Source organism: Spermophilus citellus (assembly GCF_964194105.1).
Source record: "Spermophilus citellus genome assembly, chromosome: 10".
Taxonomy (NCBI): Eukaryota; Metazoa; Chordata; class Mammalia; order Rodentia; family Sciuridae; genus Spermophilus; species Spermophilus citellus.
In genome coordinates this window covers 72095603-72110658 of record NC_138197.1, presented here as the reverse complement: position 1 = coordinate 72110658, position 15056 = coordinate 72095603, and the positions used below count along the sequence as shown (strand labels likewise).

Here is a 15056-nt window from a genome sequence, read left to right as displayed (position 1 = left end):
ATAGAGAAAATGACTTCTTGCTCCCAGGCAGGCCAAACCCACGAATTAAGCCCTGACTGCCCATCCACAAGCCCAGTGCCAAGCATATATAAAGGCACCTGCCGGTCCTCAGCACAGCCAGCAACGCCTTAGCGGGATTCTGCCTTCCTCCCTCCTGCGTCCTCGCTCCATCTCTACCAGCAACATGAGCCGCCAGTTCACCTGCAAGTCTGGAGCTGCCTCCAAGGGGGGTTTCAGTGGCTGCTCGGCAGTGCTTTCTGGGGGCAGCTCGTCCTCCTACAGGGCAGGGGGCAAAGGGCTCAGCGGGGGCTTTGGCAGTCGGAGCCTCTACAGCCTGGGAGGCACCCGGAGCATTTCCCTCAACGTGGCCAGTGGCAGTGGGAAGAATGGAGGCTTTGGATTTGGCAGAGGTCGGGCCAGTGGCTTTGCTGGCAGCATCTTTGGTAGTGTGGCCCTGGGGCCTATGTGCCCAACTGTGTGCCCACCCGGAGGCATCCACCAGGTCACCGTCAATGAGAGCCTCCTGGCCCCCCTCAACGTGGAGCTGGACCCCGAGATCCAGAAAGTGCGTGCCCAGGAGCGGGAGCAGATCAAGGCGCTGAACAACAAGTTCGCCTCCTTCATCGACAAGGTGGGTCTGCTAGGACCTGGGGAATCTGTGAATGGTTCTGCTCTTCCCTTCTTGAACATGAAATTTGGTTACAGCAGAAGGATTGAGGTTAGATAAGAAGAGGCACTTATTGTGCACAAGGCAGGTATATTCCAGCACCAGGGTGACTTTGGAGTCCCTGTGTTAGAGTACCTTAAGATTCTCGGTGTTGTCCTCTAAGAGAGAAAGCAGAGGCAGAGGCAATTTCTACTGACAGAGGCTGATGGGAGCACTGGCAGGAGATCTGAAGGTTCTTACTCCTGAGGGCCAGCTTGCTGCCTGTGCTAAGCCTAGGGTCATTCAGGCTGTGATCAGGAAAGGCCAATTGTAGAGGACCTGCCTGTCCTCCTCCTGTGCCATGCCGACCTTGTCCCTTAGTCCCATGATCAGTGGACCAGAGGCATTGGTGTGTGGTCATTCCAGGTCCTCTGCATTCACGGATGTCTCTGTCATGGGCATTTATTTCAGTTGAGGACCCTCTTGAGAGGCAGAACAGGACCATGGGGAAGAGGTTTCCATCGTCTCTGGAGTCAGGCCTGGCCTTGCCCCAGCCCCGTTGGTGACCAGCTGTGTGGCTTTGGAAAGTTGCATGTCCTTTCTGAGCTTCCATCTCCTTATCTCTAAAGTGGAGATGATGGCCTCCCTCTTGGGGTTGTGTAGGGTTTAGAAAAGAAAATACACGTGAGTATCTTGGCACGAGGCCTGATACATACGAAATACTCCCCAAATGGTGGTTATCACTGCTATCTTTTTAATGTCTAGAAGCTAAGGGAGGGGTGCTGGGGGGCAGGAGAGGAATCCTAGATCTGGAAGGACCTCAAGGGATCCTCCAGTGCAGAAAGACTCCTGGATTTTTATGAGTCAACAAAGGCAGGGAGGTTACGCCATGCCCAGGGCCATTTGGAGGATGGGAAAGGCAAGACCGGACCCTCAGCCTCCCACCTCCAGATCCAGGGGAGGAGACTAGAGGGCTCTGGCGGCTCCATGACAGTCAAGCACCAAGGACAGGGCAGCCCAAGTCCAAGTCTGGGCCAAGTGGCCATTAGAGCTGACCTTGCTCCTGCCTTCCAGCCTGGCAGGGTCCCTCCTGCCCTCTGCTCAGCCTCAGGTGCCAGGGCTGGCTCTGCAGCTTCTCAGTCCTCCAAGCTTTATCTAGAAGATCAAGGTGTTCTGATGATTGAGGTCTGATGGCCTGACACTTGGCTGGGCTAGTTGAATCCTATGGAGGGGGAATTTCTGGAGATATTGAAAGAAAGGTGGACAGGAAGATAGTCTTGTTCCCATGGAGAAGGAGGCACAAAGCCTGGACAGTTCCAGAGTAATTTTAGTCCCAGGAGGAGATCAATCCCTTCACCTCAGGCTGCCAGAGAAGATGGGCAAATCCTCTCAGCAACCCAGATGGGTACATGGTGTGCATGTATACTCTGGGGTCCTACATACGTGGGTTCGCTCTGTGGTTCAGTCTTGGGGAAATACACGAAGAATTCAGGATTGGTTAAACCAAAACAAATGCTAGAAGACCTTCTAGAGACAAACTGGTGGATAGTCCTATCTCAACGCTGAATCCCAGGCAGTGTTCCCATGTCCTGTGTTGTGATTTGGGGGAACACAACCTTATTTAGACAGTAAACAGATCAAGATAAATATCCTTTTGAAAGCGGGATCCCCCAAATCATACAACAGGAGTGAATATAGATCAGACTCCCAGTGGGGGCCCAGCTCCATCTCTCCATCTTGTCCCACTTGCCATGCTTGCTCTAGGGAAGGTGGACAAAGGGGGAAGAGAGAGGCTAGAAGGAAAGATGGAGTTTGGGCCTGACTGAGGAACTTTAAATATCTTTGGCTGAAGCATCATTGAGCCTTGACATGTGATGAAACGAAAAGGAGACTCCCTTCTACAGAAAGCTCAGCCTTTCAGAAAGATGTCCTGCTCTGTCCTACTGTTGCCAGGCACACCCATGCCCTGCACTGGTTTGGTCATGGTGGGCTCTGGGCGATTGGATGGATAGTGTATAGTGTCTGGGTTCAATTCTGGACTCTGCCAGAAATTAAGCTGTGCGGCTATGGAAAGAGGTGAGACTTCTCCATGCCTCAGTTTCCTCTCCATTGAGCAGAGCTGTGATTCGCCCACCTGATGTGGCTGTAGTGAGAGGCGAAGGAGACTATGCAGGAAGGGTGCTTTGTACCAAGTCCTTGAGTGACAGGTGTGACTCTTTCTGTGGGGCCTCCCCAGTAATTGGCTTTGTGTTCCAGGTGCGGTTCCTGGAGCAGCAGAACCAGGTGCTGGAGACCAAGTGGGAGCTGCTGCAGCAGCTGGACCTGAACAACTGCAAGAACAACCTGGAGCCCATCCTCGAGGGCCACATCAGCAACATGCGGAAGCAGCTGGAGACCCTGTCTGGGGACAGGGTGAGGCTGGACTCGGAGCTGAGGAATGTGCGAGATGTGGTGGAGGACTACAAGAAGAGGTGAGTGAGGAAGGACCCTTTGTCATTTCCTGGACACCAGCCCCTGTCCCTCTAAGGGACCTTGGTGGTCACCCCAACTTAAAGTTTTTGAAAGTGGGGTAGAGCTTGTGATCATACCAAATAGAATCCCCCTCCAAAAACATGCTCCCTGCCCCCCAGCCTCTGACCTGGCACTTAGGGCAAATGTCCAGTTAGTTGGGCAGTGGTCAGGGAAACCTTGGGTCAACCGCTAACATTCTCTCCAAGCTCCTAGGTCCTCATCAGTAGGAGCGGGGTCCCAGCCTGCTCTGAGGAGCAACCCTAGAGCTCTTCCCAGGAGCCCTTCATCATTTGTAATGCTTTGCCCTTATTTTGGGGAGCAGCTTGCTTGGTGCTTCCTCTCAGATTTCCCACAGGGCTTTTGCTCCACAAGCTTCTTCCTCATTTCCTAAGCTGGATCTTCAAAGATCCTCTTCTTCCAAACTTGATTGCATGCACCTCATCCAGGAAGCCTTCTGTGCCCAGCTGTTCCCACTGCCCAGTCCTCTGTGGCCTCCCAGTCCTACGCCCTCCAACGGGCACTCTGCTCCTCACTCAGGGTCTTCTCTGGGCACAACAAGGGGCTCTCTGTGAAATGCATGAGCCAATGAGCTGTGGCCTCTTGCAGGTATGAAGAGGAGATCAACAGGCGGACGGCTGCGGAAAATGAGTTTGTGCTGCTCAAGAAGGTAGGGGAAGGTGGCCGGCATCTGGGGGCTGATCTGTCCCAGGGATGCTGAGCTGGCAGCATGCTCTGCCACCTGCCCCAGAATGAACTGATGCAGAGATAGTGAGGGGAAGGCAGGGGACTGTGATGAAAAACTGTCCAGGAAGAGCAGGGCGGGCCAGGGAGGGCCGCCATGACACGACCTGACACCAAAGGAGTTCCCCTGCTTCATGGCACCTGGCCCAGAGGCCACAGGTGTGCCTCAGACAGTAGCCTGGCTAGGGCTTCCTTCCTGTATTCCTGCAGTGGAGCGGGTTCTCCTGGGGTAGGGTGCTGAGGCGTGGCTCCTCTATCCCCTTCTCCCTAAGCCACCAGGAGGGGAGGGCGTCTATGTCCCTAAGGGGGCCCCTGGGTTGGGGTGGCCATTTCCTTCCCAGCTGCTCCATGGTGACTAGAGATGATCGGGCATTTTGTAGGATGTGGATGCAGCTTATGCCAACAAGGTAGAGCTCCAGGCCAAGGTGGACTCCATGGAGCAGGACATCAAGTTCTCCAAGTGTCTCTTTGAGGCTGTAAGTCTGTCTCTCCACTTTACTTCTTTCTGAGGGCAGCCAGTGGGTACAACTCTGCTCTGGGGGCTGGGGTAGCAGAGGCCCAGCTCTCAGGAGACCTCCAGATAGTCATCTATCTCCCACTTCAACTCTGGGAAGCTCCTCAGCCTCCATCCTCTGCAGGGGGAGGGAGGAGTCCAGCCTCCCTCCATGGTGGTGGGAATCTGTTTGGACCCCTAGGGAACTGACTTTGCCCACAGACATGGGTTCCAGGTTCCAAGTTGGCACCACTGGCAACTCGCTCACCTTGCCTGGGCGAGCTTGTTTCTGAGAGACCACTCTTTCCCCTGCAGGAGATGGCTCAGATCCAGTCCCACATCAGTGACATGTCTGTCATCCTCTCCATGGACAACAACCGCAACCTGGACCTGGACAGCATCATTGACGAGGTCCGTGCCCAGTATGAGGAGATCGCCCTGAAGAGCAAGGCTGAGGCTGAGGCCCTGTACCAGACCAAGGTGAGCGGGGCTGAGGCTGGGCTGGGTGGGCAACACCAGCAGGCATGGGGGTGGGGCCTAATGGTGCCCAGAACAGAGGCAGTGTCCAGGTGAGAGTCCATTGTGCCCTGGTCCCATGTCATCCACAACCTGGAAAAGCTCCCCATATTCATCTGCAACTCTGCTTTGGGGCCCTAGTTCCAGGAGCTGCAGCTGGCAGCTGGCCGACACGGAGATGACCTCAAAAACACCAAGAATGAAATCACAGAGCTCAATCGGTTCATCCAGAGACTCCGCTCAGAGATTGATAATGCGAAGAAGCAGGTAAGGGACACTGGCCCTTGGTCAAGGGCAGGTGAGCTAACTGGGTAAGAAGTGAGTTGACTGAGAACCGGGGCCTCCCAATCTCTGCCACACAAAGAGAGGAGACCAAGGAGGTTGCTGCCTCCAACACTTGGAGGGTCTCTGGGGCACTTCTTTTCTTACTCCAAGCACCTGTGCTTTGAAGCTCTGTCACCCCAGAAGCCTCCTTTCCCCCAGGCTGGGCTGGGACCTCCTCCAACAGCCACATGCTCTCCAGGTGTCTGTGCTTCACTGCCCGGGTTCATACCTTCTGGAGTTTTCTGACACCTGTCCTCCCACCCCCACTACACTGAAAGTGGGCAGGGAGCTGGCTGCTTTGTCCCTCCCCAGATTCCAGCACCATGTCTGCACATAATAGCAACTTAATAAACATTTGTTGTTTTAATGACCGAGAAGGAGAAATAGTCTCAGGGAACACCCACTGAGGATTTACCCAGGTGGCTCCCAGGAATATGGGAGGAGCCTCAGCATTAGCAGATAAAGACAAAGATGCACACCTGTAATAAAATAGTAGCAGCATCTATCATTTTTTCACACTTAATTCTCATGAAGACTCTGAGGGGCATTAGTTACCATCCCTGATGTTACAGATGGGGAAACTGAAGCCCAGAGAGATTGAGAGGGTTGCACAGCTGGTGAGTGGTAGAGCTGTGCTTCTAATGAGGATCTCCTGACCAGGAGACTAGACCTCCTATTCCATGCTCTTTCCACTCTCCTCTGGGACCTTGAAGAACTCAAAAGCAGAAAGTCAATCCTCTTACTCCTTCTGTGTCCTGGAAACAATATGGCTCTAAATGTCTTTGAATTGAGTGGTGCTTAGATGGCTGCCATCCCAGGTGGGCAGGATGCATGATTTTCCATCACCACAAACATCTGAGTTCAGGGCATGGAGCTAGATCTCAGGAAGGACTTCCGACCCTTCTCCAACTAGAGCAGGGGTGTGGAGGTGGGCATCTCTGTCCTGAGATCTTAAACAATGGGAAGGATTTGAATGGAGATGATGACTCCTTCTAGTTTCCTAACTTCTCTAATTCTTTGTTTAGGCTTCTAACCTGGAAACAGCCATTGCGGATGCTGAGCAGCGAGGGGACAATGCCCTTAAGGACGCCCGGGCCAAGCTGGACGAGCTGGAGGGAGCCCTGCACCAGGCCAAGGAGGAGCTGGCCCGGATGATGCGTGAATACCAGGAGCTCATGAGCCTGAAGTTGGCCCTGGACATGGAAATCGCCACCTACCGCAAGCTGCTGGAGAGTGAGGAGTGCAGGTGGGTGGACATGCTCCAGCAGGAGGCCCCCGAGGGTTTGGGAAGAACCAAAGGAGAAAAACCGAAAAGATCTTTATCCAGAAAAGTTGAGTTCTCAGGAAGTGATGGAGTGGTGGGTGATAGAAATAACAATAGTAATTAATAATACCATCCATATTGTATCCACTCATACCATTCTTATTCCATCCCTGGCAGTGCTATGTGGATTAGCTCATTCAATCCTTGCAACTTCCCTGGGTCTATCTGGGCACATCCTGCTGCCCCTTAAGCCCATTCCTCTATTAGCTCTTCTTGTTCCATCCTCCTCACCTGTCCAGGTGCATCTTGAGCTCATTGGAGGTGTGCTTGGCCTGCCACTCCAGCTTCCCCAGTGAGTTAGGGAAAAGGGAAGCTCTGTGTATGGGCTGGACACTGGCACCTCTTGCAAACTATTATTTGACTGAGGTCATGCCTGGCTACTCTAAAGATTCAGGGATGACCCCCAAAGCTTCTCAGGTTCTGCTTGTGTCAAGGAAGCACTGGAGTTTCTACAGGTATCCATTGGGCTCAGAAACCTACATCAGTCCAGGGGGGATAGCAGCTCTGAAGACTGGAATGGATGACATGCTCTTATTTCACTTCTCTCCCTAACAGGATGTCAGGAGAATATCCTTCCCCTGTCAGCATCTGTAAGTACTTGTGTGCTTGACTTTAAATTGTGACTGTGCAGGCAGGGAAGGACCTTAGTCACCCCTCATGTGTGCAGATAAGCCGCTTAAGAACCAGAGAGGGAAAGGCTTGCTGAGTTCCCAAAGCCAGAGTGTAGACCCATGGCCAGAGATCAGGTGTCCTGACTGCCTACCCAGGTCTCTTTCATCTTTATCATGTTGACTCTCTGTTCCCAGGGGATGGCAGCAAGAGATGGCTATTGCCAAAGACGGGGTTGGTGGGGGGACTGTTCTATGATGCATGGGTCTGTGTGAGGCTTGGTAAGCTGAGTTTGCAAATTATAAGTAGACCTGGGCTGGGATATTAGAGAACGGGGATCTTGGAGATCAAGCTGATAGTATTGGATCTCTGGTTTTCTCAGCAGGGCTTTGAGTCACACCAGAACATAGGAGATCTTCTGTCTCTCCCTAGTAGGGGAGAGAGTTTGGAGAGTGGAGGATTAGCAAAGAGGTTAATAGGAGGGGCAGTGAGTGGGTGTTCAGGACAGGTGGGCACACAGGTGCCTGGACCGAGGAGACGGGCCTCTGAGCATTAATAGGGCAAAACTTAGCTAGACTGGTTATAAGCTGAGAAAGCTAAGGACAGGAAGTGGGGTCAGGTGCCTTTGGAATATTCTTCCAGCTGTGAGCTAGGCCCCTAAGAACCCTGTGTGTCCAGGGGAGAGGAGACCCCAGCCCTGCCTGAGTGGGTGCTGAGCCTGGCTCTCCCTCTGCAGCCATCATCAGCAGCACCAGTGGCAGTGGAGGCTACGGCTTCCGTCCCAGCACAGTCAGCGGCGGCTATGTTGCCAACAGCACCAGCTGCATCTCTGGAGTGTGCAGTGTCCGCGGTGGGGAGAGCAGGAGCCGGAGCAGTGCCAATGATTACAAGGATACCCTGGGGAAGGGCTCTAACCTGAGCTCCCCCTCCAAGAAAGGCAGTCGGTAAAGAGGGCAAGCCATGCCCTCCATCACCCAGGACCCCAGCTCTGGCTTCCACGCTGTGCTCCACCCCCATCAACCCCTCCTCCACCCTGCTGGTCCTGCTCCTGACCCCTGCTTCTGGCCTTGGCTAATTGCTTCACTTCTTCTGCCTGAGCCTGCTGAGCCTGGACAGGTCTGGACGGCCAAGCCCAGTGCAATTCCTTCCAGCACACCCCCGGACTCACCATTCCCCAGCTGCTCCAGCCTCTCCTCCTCTGCCAGCCTCTGTCTCAACACCACCCTGGGCCTCAGATGGAAACACCCTCACATGCTGGGCTTATGTCTCGGCTCCTGCCTCCGCTAGGATGTGGCTCTGTGTTCAAGAGAAAGAGGACTGAGAACAACTGACCAAGAGTGGCCCAGGTCCCTACCTCCCCGCTCAGTCCCATGCTTCATTCTGAATGGGACCAAGCACAACTCTGGGTCTCCTTCTTCACTGTACTCACAAACAGAGAAGAGGAGACACGGTTTCCTTCTGTGTTCTTTAAGACCCTTCCTGTTGCATCTCAATAAACAGCACAATCTGAAGGCTTGGTCTCTGAGTGTTCAAAGTGCACATATGTGCCAAAATTCAGATGCTCACGTGAGCGTGCACATACATGCACACACACACATATATATGCACACATGCATACATGCAACACAGGCACATAAGCGCACTGCCGTGTTGCCTACACAGCCTGTATTTGTAGTTTGATTTTCTCTGCAGAGCAGCAGCAAAACAAACTGAGCATGTGTGTGACAGAGGGGAGGGAGCCTGGTTGAGGCAATAGGCAATGGAGTGTGGAATACAGTCTGAGAGGAGGGCTGGGAGAGAAGGAGGACGAGGTACAGAAAGGCTGTGCATGCAGCCTGGTTGGTGGCTTTCTGTTGAAAGGGTCAGGATAGGCTACAAGTTTTAGTGACTGTGCAGCTGGCACCTCCCCAGACACACTCCTGTTGACCCACTGACAAGATGGCCAGTCCTGCTTGTGAGGAGGAGGGCAAGAAGGATGGACAGACAGATTCCCCAGGTCTGCTCTGTCTCTGGTTAGAGAGAGGTGGAGGGAGAGGAGGGGGAGGGAGTCTGTGGGTGATGGGAAGCCAGAGTCTCTACAGCCAGTGGGCAAGAAGCCATTTGCGGGGCAGCCATGCTAATGGGGCTGTTTGGGGCAGGGGTTAGGGTTTCAGTTACAGAGACCAGCAAGAGGAAGCCAAATTGCCCATGGAGGTGGAGGTTCAGAGGAAGGGCCAAATGGGCTGGGCTGGTGGCTAGGACATCCAAGGTAGTGACTGTGGCTTGGAGCAAGTCCACAGAGCCTGGCTCGAAATCCCTACCACCCAGTAGGCAGCCATCAGCCAAAGCCCCCTGCTGGCCTCAAGCTGGAAGCCAGTGCCAGCAGGTGGAGGTGGGGGAGGGTAAGCAGTGACAAGTTTGCTTCCTCAGTTGGCAAGATGCGTGAGGAGTGTGTGCACGTGTGTTTGCACATGTGTGTGCATGTGCATGTGTGTTTCCAGCAGTGGGCACAGACCTTGCCATTTCCCAGTGGAGACCTCATATATGCCTCACTGCTTCTGCTCCCCTGTTCCCTTTACAATAGAAAGGAATGCAATGGGATAGCAGGAAGAACTTTCCAATCAATAAAGGCTTTAAGAAATAGCTAGATTCTCAAATTTAGAGGTAGAGGCTTCTCTGAATGTGTCTGGTTTATCATCCAGAGTTGGGCAGGGAATGAAGAATTCTCCCACCATCCCAGAGCTCACATGGTTCTCTTGGTGGAGAGAGTGATCCTGGGATCTGAGTCTGTTTTCTAGAGCCAGAGAGACTGAGTGGAGCTTCCTGCAAGGGGCAGTGAGGAGCCCCCATGGAGCCTGTGGCAGGTTCCCCAATGAGAGTACTCAGCTGGCTAACAGACCAGGCAGGATTTGGTGACAATTTGGGGAACAAATCAGGGCACTGCAGCAAAGGAACAGTGACAGGGACTCAAAGGCAGGGAGGCCACTGTGTTACATCTAGCAAATCTCCATGGTCACTTGAATGTGGCTGCCAAGAGCAGTGGTTCTGTGACCTTAAGGATCCTTTGGTTGTGTCTTGATCCAGAGGGAAAGAACAGAGTGCCAGATGAGGAGTGCCCGGCATGGTCACTGGTAGAGGAAGTGACAGTGTGAATTTGTCCTTTGGTGGGTGCCTACCTGTCACTTTGCAGCTTACAAAGCACTGTCACACCATTATCTGAGAATGGCACTGGGACAGACGGACTTGCTACTGCCATTTTACACATAAAAGATTGAGGGTCAGAGTCCCTGACTATCAACAAATACCCCAGCTGGAGGGACCCCTGAGGTACCCTGCCTATTGCCTGCCTTTGACAGGGAGGAGGAAAGAGAGCAGCAGGCTCGGCTCCCCTCACAAGTCTGGACAGGAGCTTGTCCTAGGCAGTGCTCCCACCTGCCTGCCCCTCCCACCTGGCAGCTTCCAGAAGACCAACCACAGGGTAAATGAGGAAGAGACTTGGCACTCCCCTGAGGTTCCAAGGTGCGGTGGCCTCTGTCATGCACAGCAGGAACTGCTCTGTTTATTTCACCAGGATAGCAACTGTGACATAGAGACACTCAAGGCCTTTGTCTAAAGTCACCCTGTGCTTTTTTCAACACACCCTTGTTAGGACCACACCGGGCCCCTTCAGGGGAGAGGGGATCAAGTCCCCAGGTTGGATGGGACGCACAGGGATCTTGGAAGCTTCAGGAGTAGAGGCTGGTAACCTCTCGGGAGCTGGGTGCTATCCAACACACAGGGCGTTCAGTGGGGTGGAGAGGGAAATGCAGGTGAGGGGGGCAACCCAGGGAGGTGGGGGGAGTAGCAGCCCTAGAGGAGACATAGGACCATCTTCCCAGAAGCCCACCAGGGTTGGCCTTGGGACTTGGACTTGCAGTGGAGCCAGTCCTGGTCTCTCCCTGGAGGACACGGGACTTAGGGTGCTCTCTGAGTCAGGCATGGCCTGGTTTTCTTCTGATGCTTGCTGCATCCATCTCCTCTACCTCCAGGACCGTGTGCAGGGGCTGGGCAATCTTATGCTCTGTTGCCACTCAGAGGTGCCACAACTGAACCTCAGAAAGAGCATGCGAAGGAACCCGGCCCACTCTCTGACCCTAAAGCCATCGTGCCTTGTGTTTAGGCCTCTGTCACAACAATTCCTGCCAGCCCAGCCAACCCAGCTAGTATGAGGACCATCAAGGCAAAGGCCTTGAAGTATAAAGTGCCATTCTAAGGCAGGGAGTTAGGAGAGTCTCAGTTAGGACTGAGTGTCCCATTGTCTTGCAGGAGGTGCTACACTGCAGGCCTGGGCCTCAGACATGTCCAGCTTCCTGTCCATGAACAACAACTAGCTCTCTGAGCTGGTTGCTTCATCGAAAGCCCATGCCAGTGGGAGAACATGGCCCAGGGGAAGGAGGCCAAGGCCTACAAGACCTACAAGACCAAGGTCACTCTGTAGCACTCTCTGGTTGGGCTCCCTTTATCTTACAACAGCTCTAGGTCAAAAAGCTCTAAGTGCCGGGCATGGTGGTGCCCGCCTATAATCCCAGCGACTAGGGAGGCTGAGGCAGGAGGATCATAATTTCAAACTCAACCTCAGCAACTTAGCAAGGCCCTAAGCAACTCAGTAAGACCCTGTCTCTAATAAAATATAAAAAAGGGCTGGGAATGAGAAATTGTGCTCCATTGGCGTACAATGTGTCAAAATGCATTCTACTGTCATGTATAACTAATTAAAACAAATTTTAAAAAAGAAAGAAAGAAAAGGGCTGGGGATGTGGCTTGGTGGTTAAGTGCCTCCCCTGATTTCAATCCCTGGTGCCAAAAAAAAAAAAAAAAAAAAAAAAAAAAAAAAAAAAACGGAAAAGAAAAAGAAAATGCTGCGAGTGTTAAAATCCAGACCTAAAAGACACCAAACAGAGATTAAGAAAAACTCACAGTAATGGGATCTCACTTGACCTTCTGAATGGCTTTCTATGGGATTTGGGTCTGGGTGGATTATGAGGGTACTGGTTGTAGGTGTTGAGAGGCATGATAGGGAAGTAGTCAGAGATGAGAAGTGAAAAAGCTGGAGACATGGGTAACATGGGGGAACTTTGCAATGGGGGACCTGATAGACAATGCTCAAGGTGGCATGGGCTGCTTTGGGAGACAGGCCACTGCCCATGCTGGAGTGTTTCAGAACAGAATCAATTTTTCTCAACAGATATTTAGGGGATCAAGAGGTGGGTGGGGGTTTGGACAAGATCAATGCTTCCTAATCGTCACCTTGCATATGAATCTTCTTTGTGACAAAGCCCTTTCTGGCTCAGCAGGTCTGGTGGGGCCTAAGTCTATGTTTCTCACAGGCTCCCTGGTGGTGTTGATGCTGCTGGTCCAGGGACCTCACTTTGAGTAGCAAAGGACACGATGATAATAATGTCCAAGCTCCCTTCCAACTTGAGAACATGGAATACTCCAATAACTTAACTATTTCTGCCCCAAATTAGTTACAAAGACCCAGCAGGGGATTTCACCAAGAGAGACAAACCCTGGGTAGAGGAAATGAAGGCCATTTGCATCTGAAGCAGGGTTTTCAGATTTGGGTCTCCTTTTCCTTTAAGCTTCATTGGACCACCCCATTGGGGCAGTTGAATATTTTTCATGAGTCTGGGACTCAGCTCAGGGAGAGGTGAGCAGGCAGAGGAAAGAACAGGAACAAAGGCTAGGTGACCTGAAGCTGCAGTTGGCAGTGACTCAGAATGACTGACAGTGACCTTCAGTAGAAATGAACCTGGGAAGAGAGATGGGGCAGGTTCACAGATGCCTGCTCCACAGTGAGAAGTTTGAACTTGATTTATAAAACGGAGATGGGAGGGAATCCTTTTCAACAGGAGTAGAGCTATCTTTCAGAAATCTCACTCTTCCTCAAGGGTGAGTTGGAGGGGCTGAGAACAGAGGTGAGAAGCCTGGCTGGAGCCACAGAGTGATTGAGACCACCAGGAGACATATTCTACACTGCCACTGTGAGGGACAGGACCAGGGGAAAGGAGGACAGAAGAGCTATGGGGGAAGCCACAGGGGTAGAAGACACCGCTGGTTATCTGTGCTGCATAATAGTCTACGTTATCCACACCAGAGTTTCTCTGGGCCAAGAATCCAGAAGCAGCCCTTCTGGGTGGTTCTGTCTCAGAGTCCTTATGCTGTTGCTGTCCAGCATTAACCAGGGCTGCATTCATGCCAAGGCCTGAGAGGCTGGAGGGGCCTCTTTCAAGATGGCTCCTCACATGTGGGCCTCTCCATAGGGCTCTTGGAGTGTCCAGAGTGAATGACCCAAGAGAGAACAAGGGGGGAGCCACAATGACTCTCATGACCTGGCCTTTGGAAGTCACACTGTCATTTCTACAATATCTCATTGGTTATGCAAGTCAGCCTTACCCGGTGTGTGGAAGCTACACAAGGGCACAAATGTCAGTGCGCGTGGGTGGTGAAGGGGTAGGAATCGAGAAAGACACTGAAGCATCCAGCTTAGGTGGCTGGTGAACACCAACACCATTCATAGTAAAGGGGAATCAAGGAGGAGGTTCAGCTTCTGTGGAAGGGCCATGATTTTGGGGGATATCCTGAGTCCAAGTGCTATAACACAGTCAGACAAAAGTGTTCAGTATGTGGTTGAGTTAAAAGAAACTCAACTGCTTCATGGAGAGTGTGGGAGGCCTTCGGTGACACCAGGTGCTCTGCTGCAGAGCTTGCCAAGTGCTGGCTTGAGTTGCCAGGAGCTGTGTCCTATCACAATGACCCCTGAGGCTGGGTCCCGTGACCAGCCCGGCCTGGCTCTGATCTGTCATGTCGCCCATCCCTACCCTCTACACGGCTTGACTCCACTCCCTGGTTGACTCATATCAAGGCTGTCATGGTATGATTTTGACTTCTAGGGATTTAATCAAGTACTTTTATTGTTTTAAAAAAATAAGTGAGTTCTGGGTTTGGATTTGGGAGGCATCAACATTTGTGGATAAAGCATGCGCAAGGTGAAGTGATTCAGTTGCCTAGGCAGAGCCTGGGGGCCCAGGCAGGTGAAGAAAGAACATCCAGCAAAGCAGACTGAGTCAGAGAGGTCAGAGCAATAGCTAGAGAACAGCAGGGGGACTGGGGAACCCACAATGGAAAAAAGGTTTGTAAGGGTCCGGCGAACGTCGGAGGAAGAGACCACCAAGAGACCGGCTCATGCAACAGCAAAAGGGGTTTATTGAGGATCCAATCCAGCGCGCTGGGGCTCCAGGCTCACTCAAGAAGGGAGAGCGCCCAAGAGCCCCAAGCAGGGGTTGAGCAGTGCTTAAGTACACTTTTTAGGGAGGGCAGGGGCTTTACATACATCACAGTCTCCTTTAACAAATCACCATACACCTCGGGAAAATCAAACAACAATTCCCAAACATGATTAGTACATTCATTGGCGGGAACAGGTCGGGTGGGAGTGATAGGTCAGTCCTAAGAAGGGGGGTACATTCAAACTGATTGGTTTAGGCCCTGAATGCCTACGTGCCAAACTGCAGAGGGTCAAGGTTATTTAACAACTAAATGGTCAGTACCGGGCATTGTCTTAACTGCCTCAGGAATTTCAGGTTCTGTGTGCAGTTCAGAAACTTTATAATACCTAGTCCTTTACATTTTACCTTCAGTTTCTTTTATCCTTTCAGGTTCAAGAGGAAAATGTACAAGGGACACGTTACAGAAAACTCAAGCAAGGTGCAAAGAGTGCTTTGGATTTAGCAATGGGTATGGGTAGAAAACCTTTGTCCAAAGCTCATGAGAGAGTTGGTTGAAGTAGGAGTTGAGCAAGAAGGCAGAGGATGGGATGGCATGAGGTTGGCTGAAGATGAAGGGAAGGAGAAAGAAGGGGTAGAAGGTAAAGG

At 52.2% G+C, this 15056-nt stretch overlaps 1 protein-coding gene across 1 annotated transcript; it reads left to right on the top strand.

The window, feature by feature from the left end:
• Nucleotides 1-184: 184 nt before the first annotated feature.
• On the top strand, nucleotides 185-8112 carry LOC308657433 (keratin, type II cytoskeletal 71; the record flags this gene model as incomplete). The annotated part of the gene is made up of 9 exons (XM_081309127.1): nucleotides 185-631; nucleotides 2903-3117; nucleotides 3764-3824; nucleotides 4279-4374; nucleotides 4707-4871; nucleotides 5049-5174; nucleotides 6257-6477; nucleotides 7111-7145; nucleotides 7901-8112. The coding sequence occupies 9 exons, from the start codon at nucleotides 185-187 to the stop codon at nucleotides 8110-8112; spliced, it is 1578 nt and encodes a 525-aa protein (XP_081165253.1).
• Between the last annotated feature and the right edge of the window lie 6944 nt (nucleotides 8113-15056).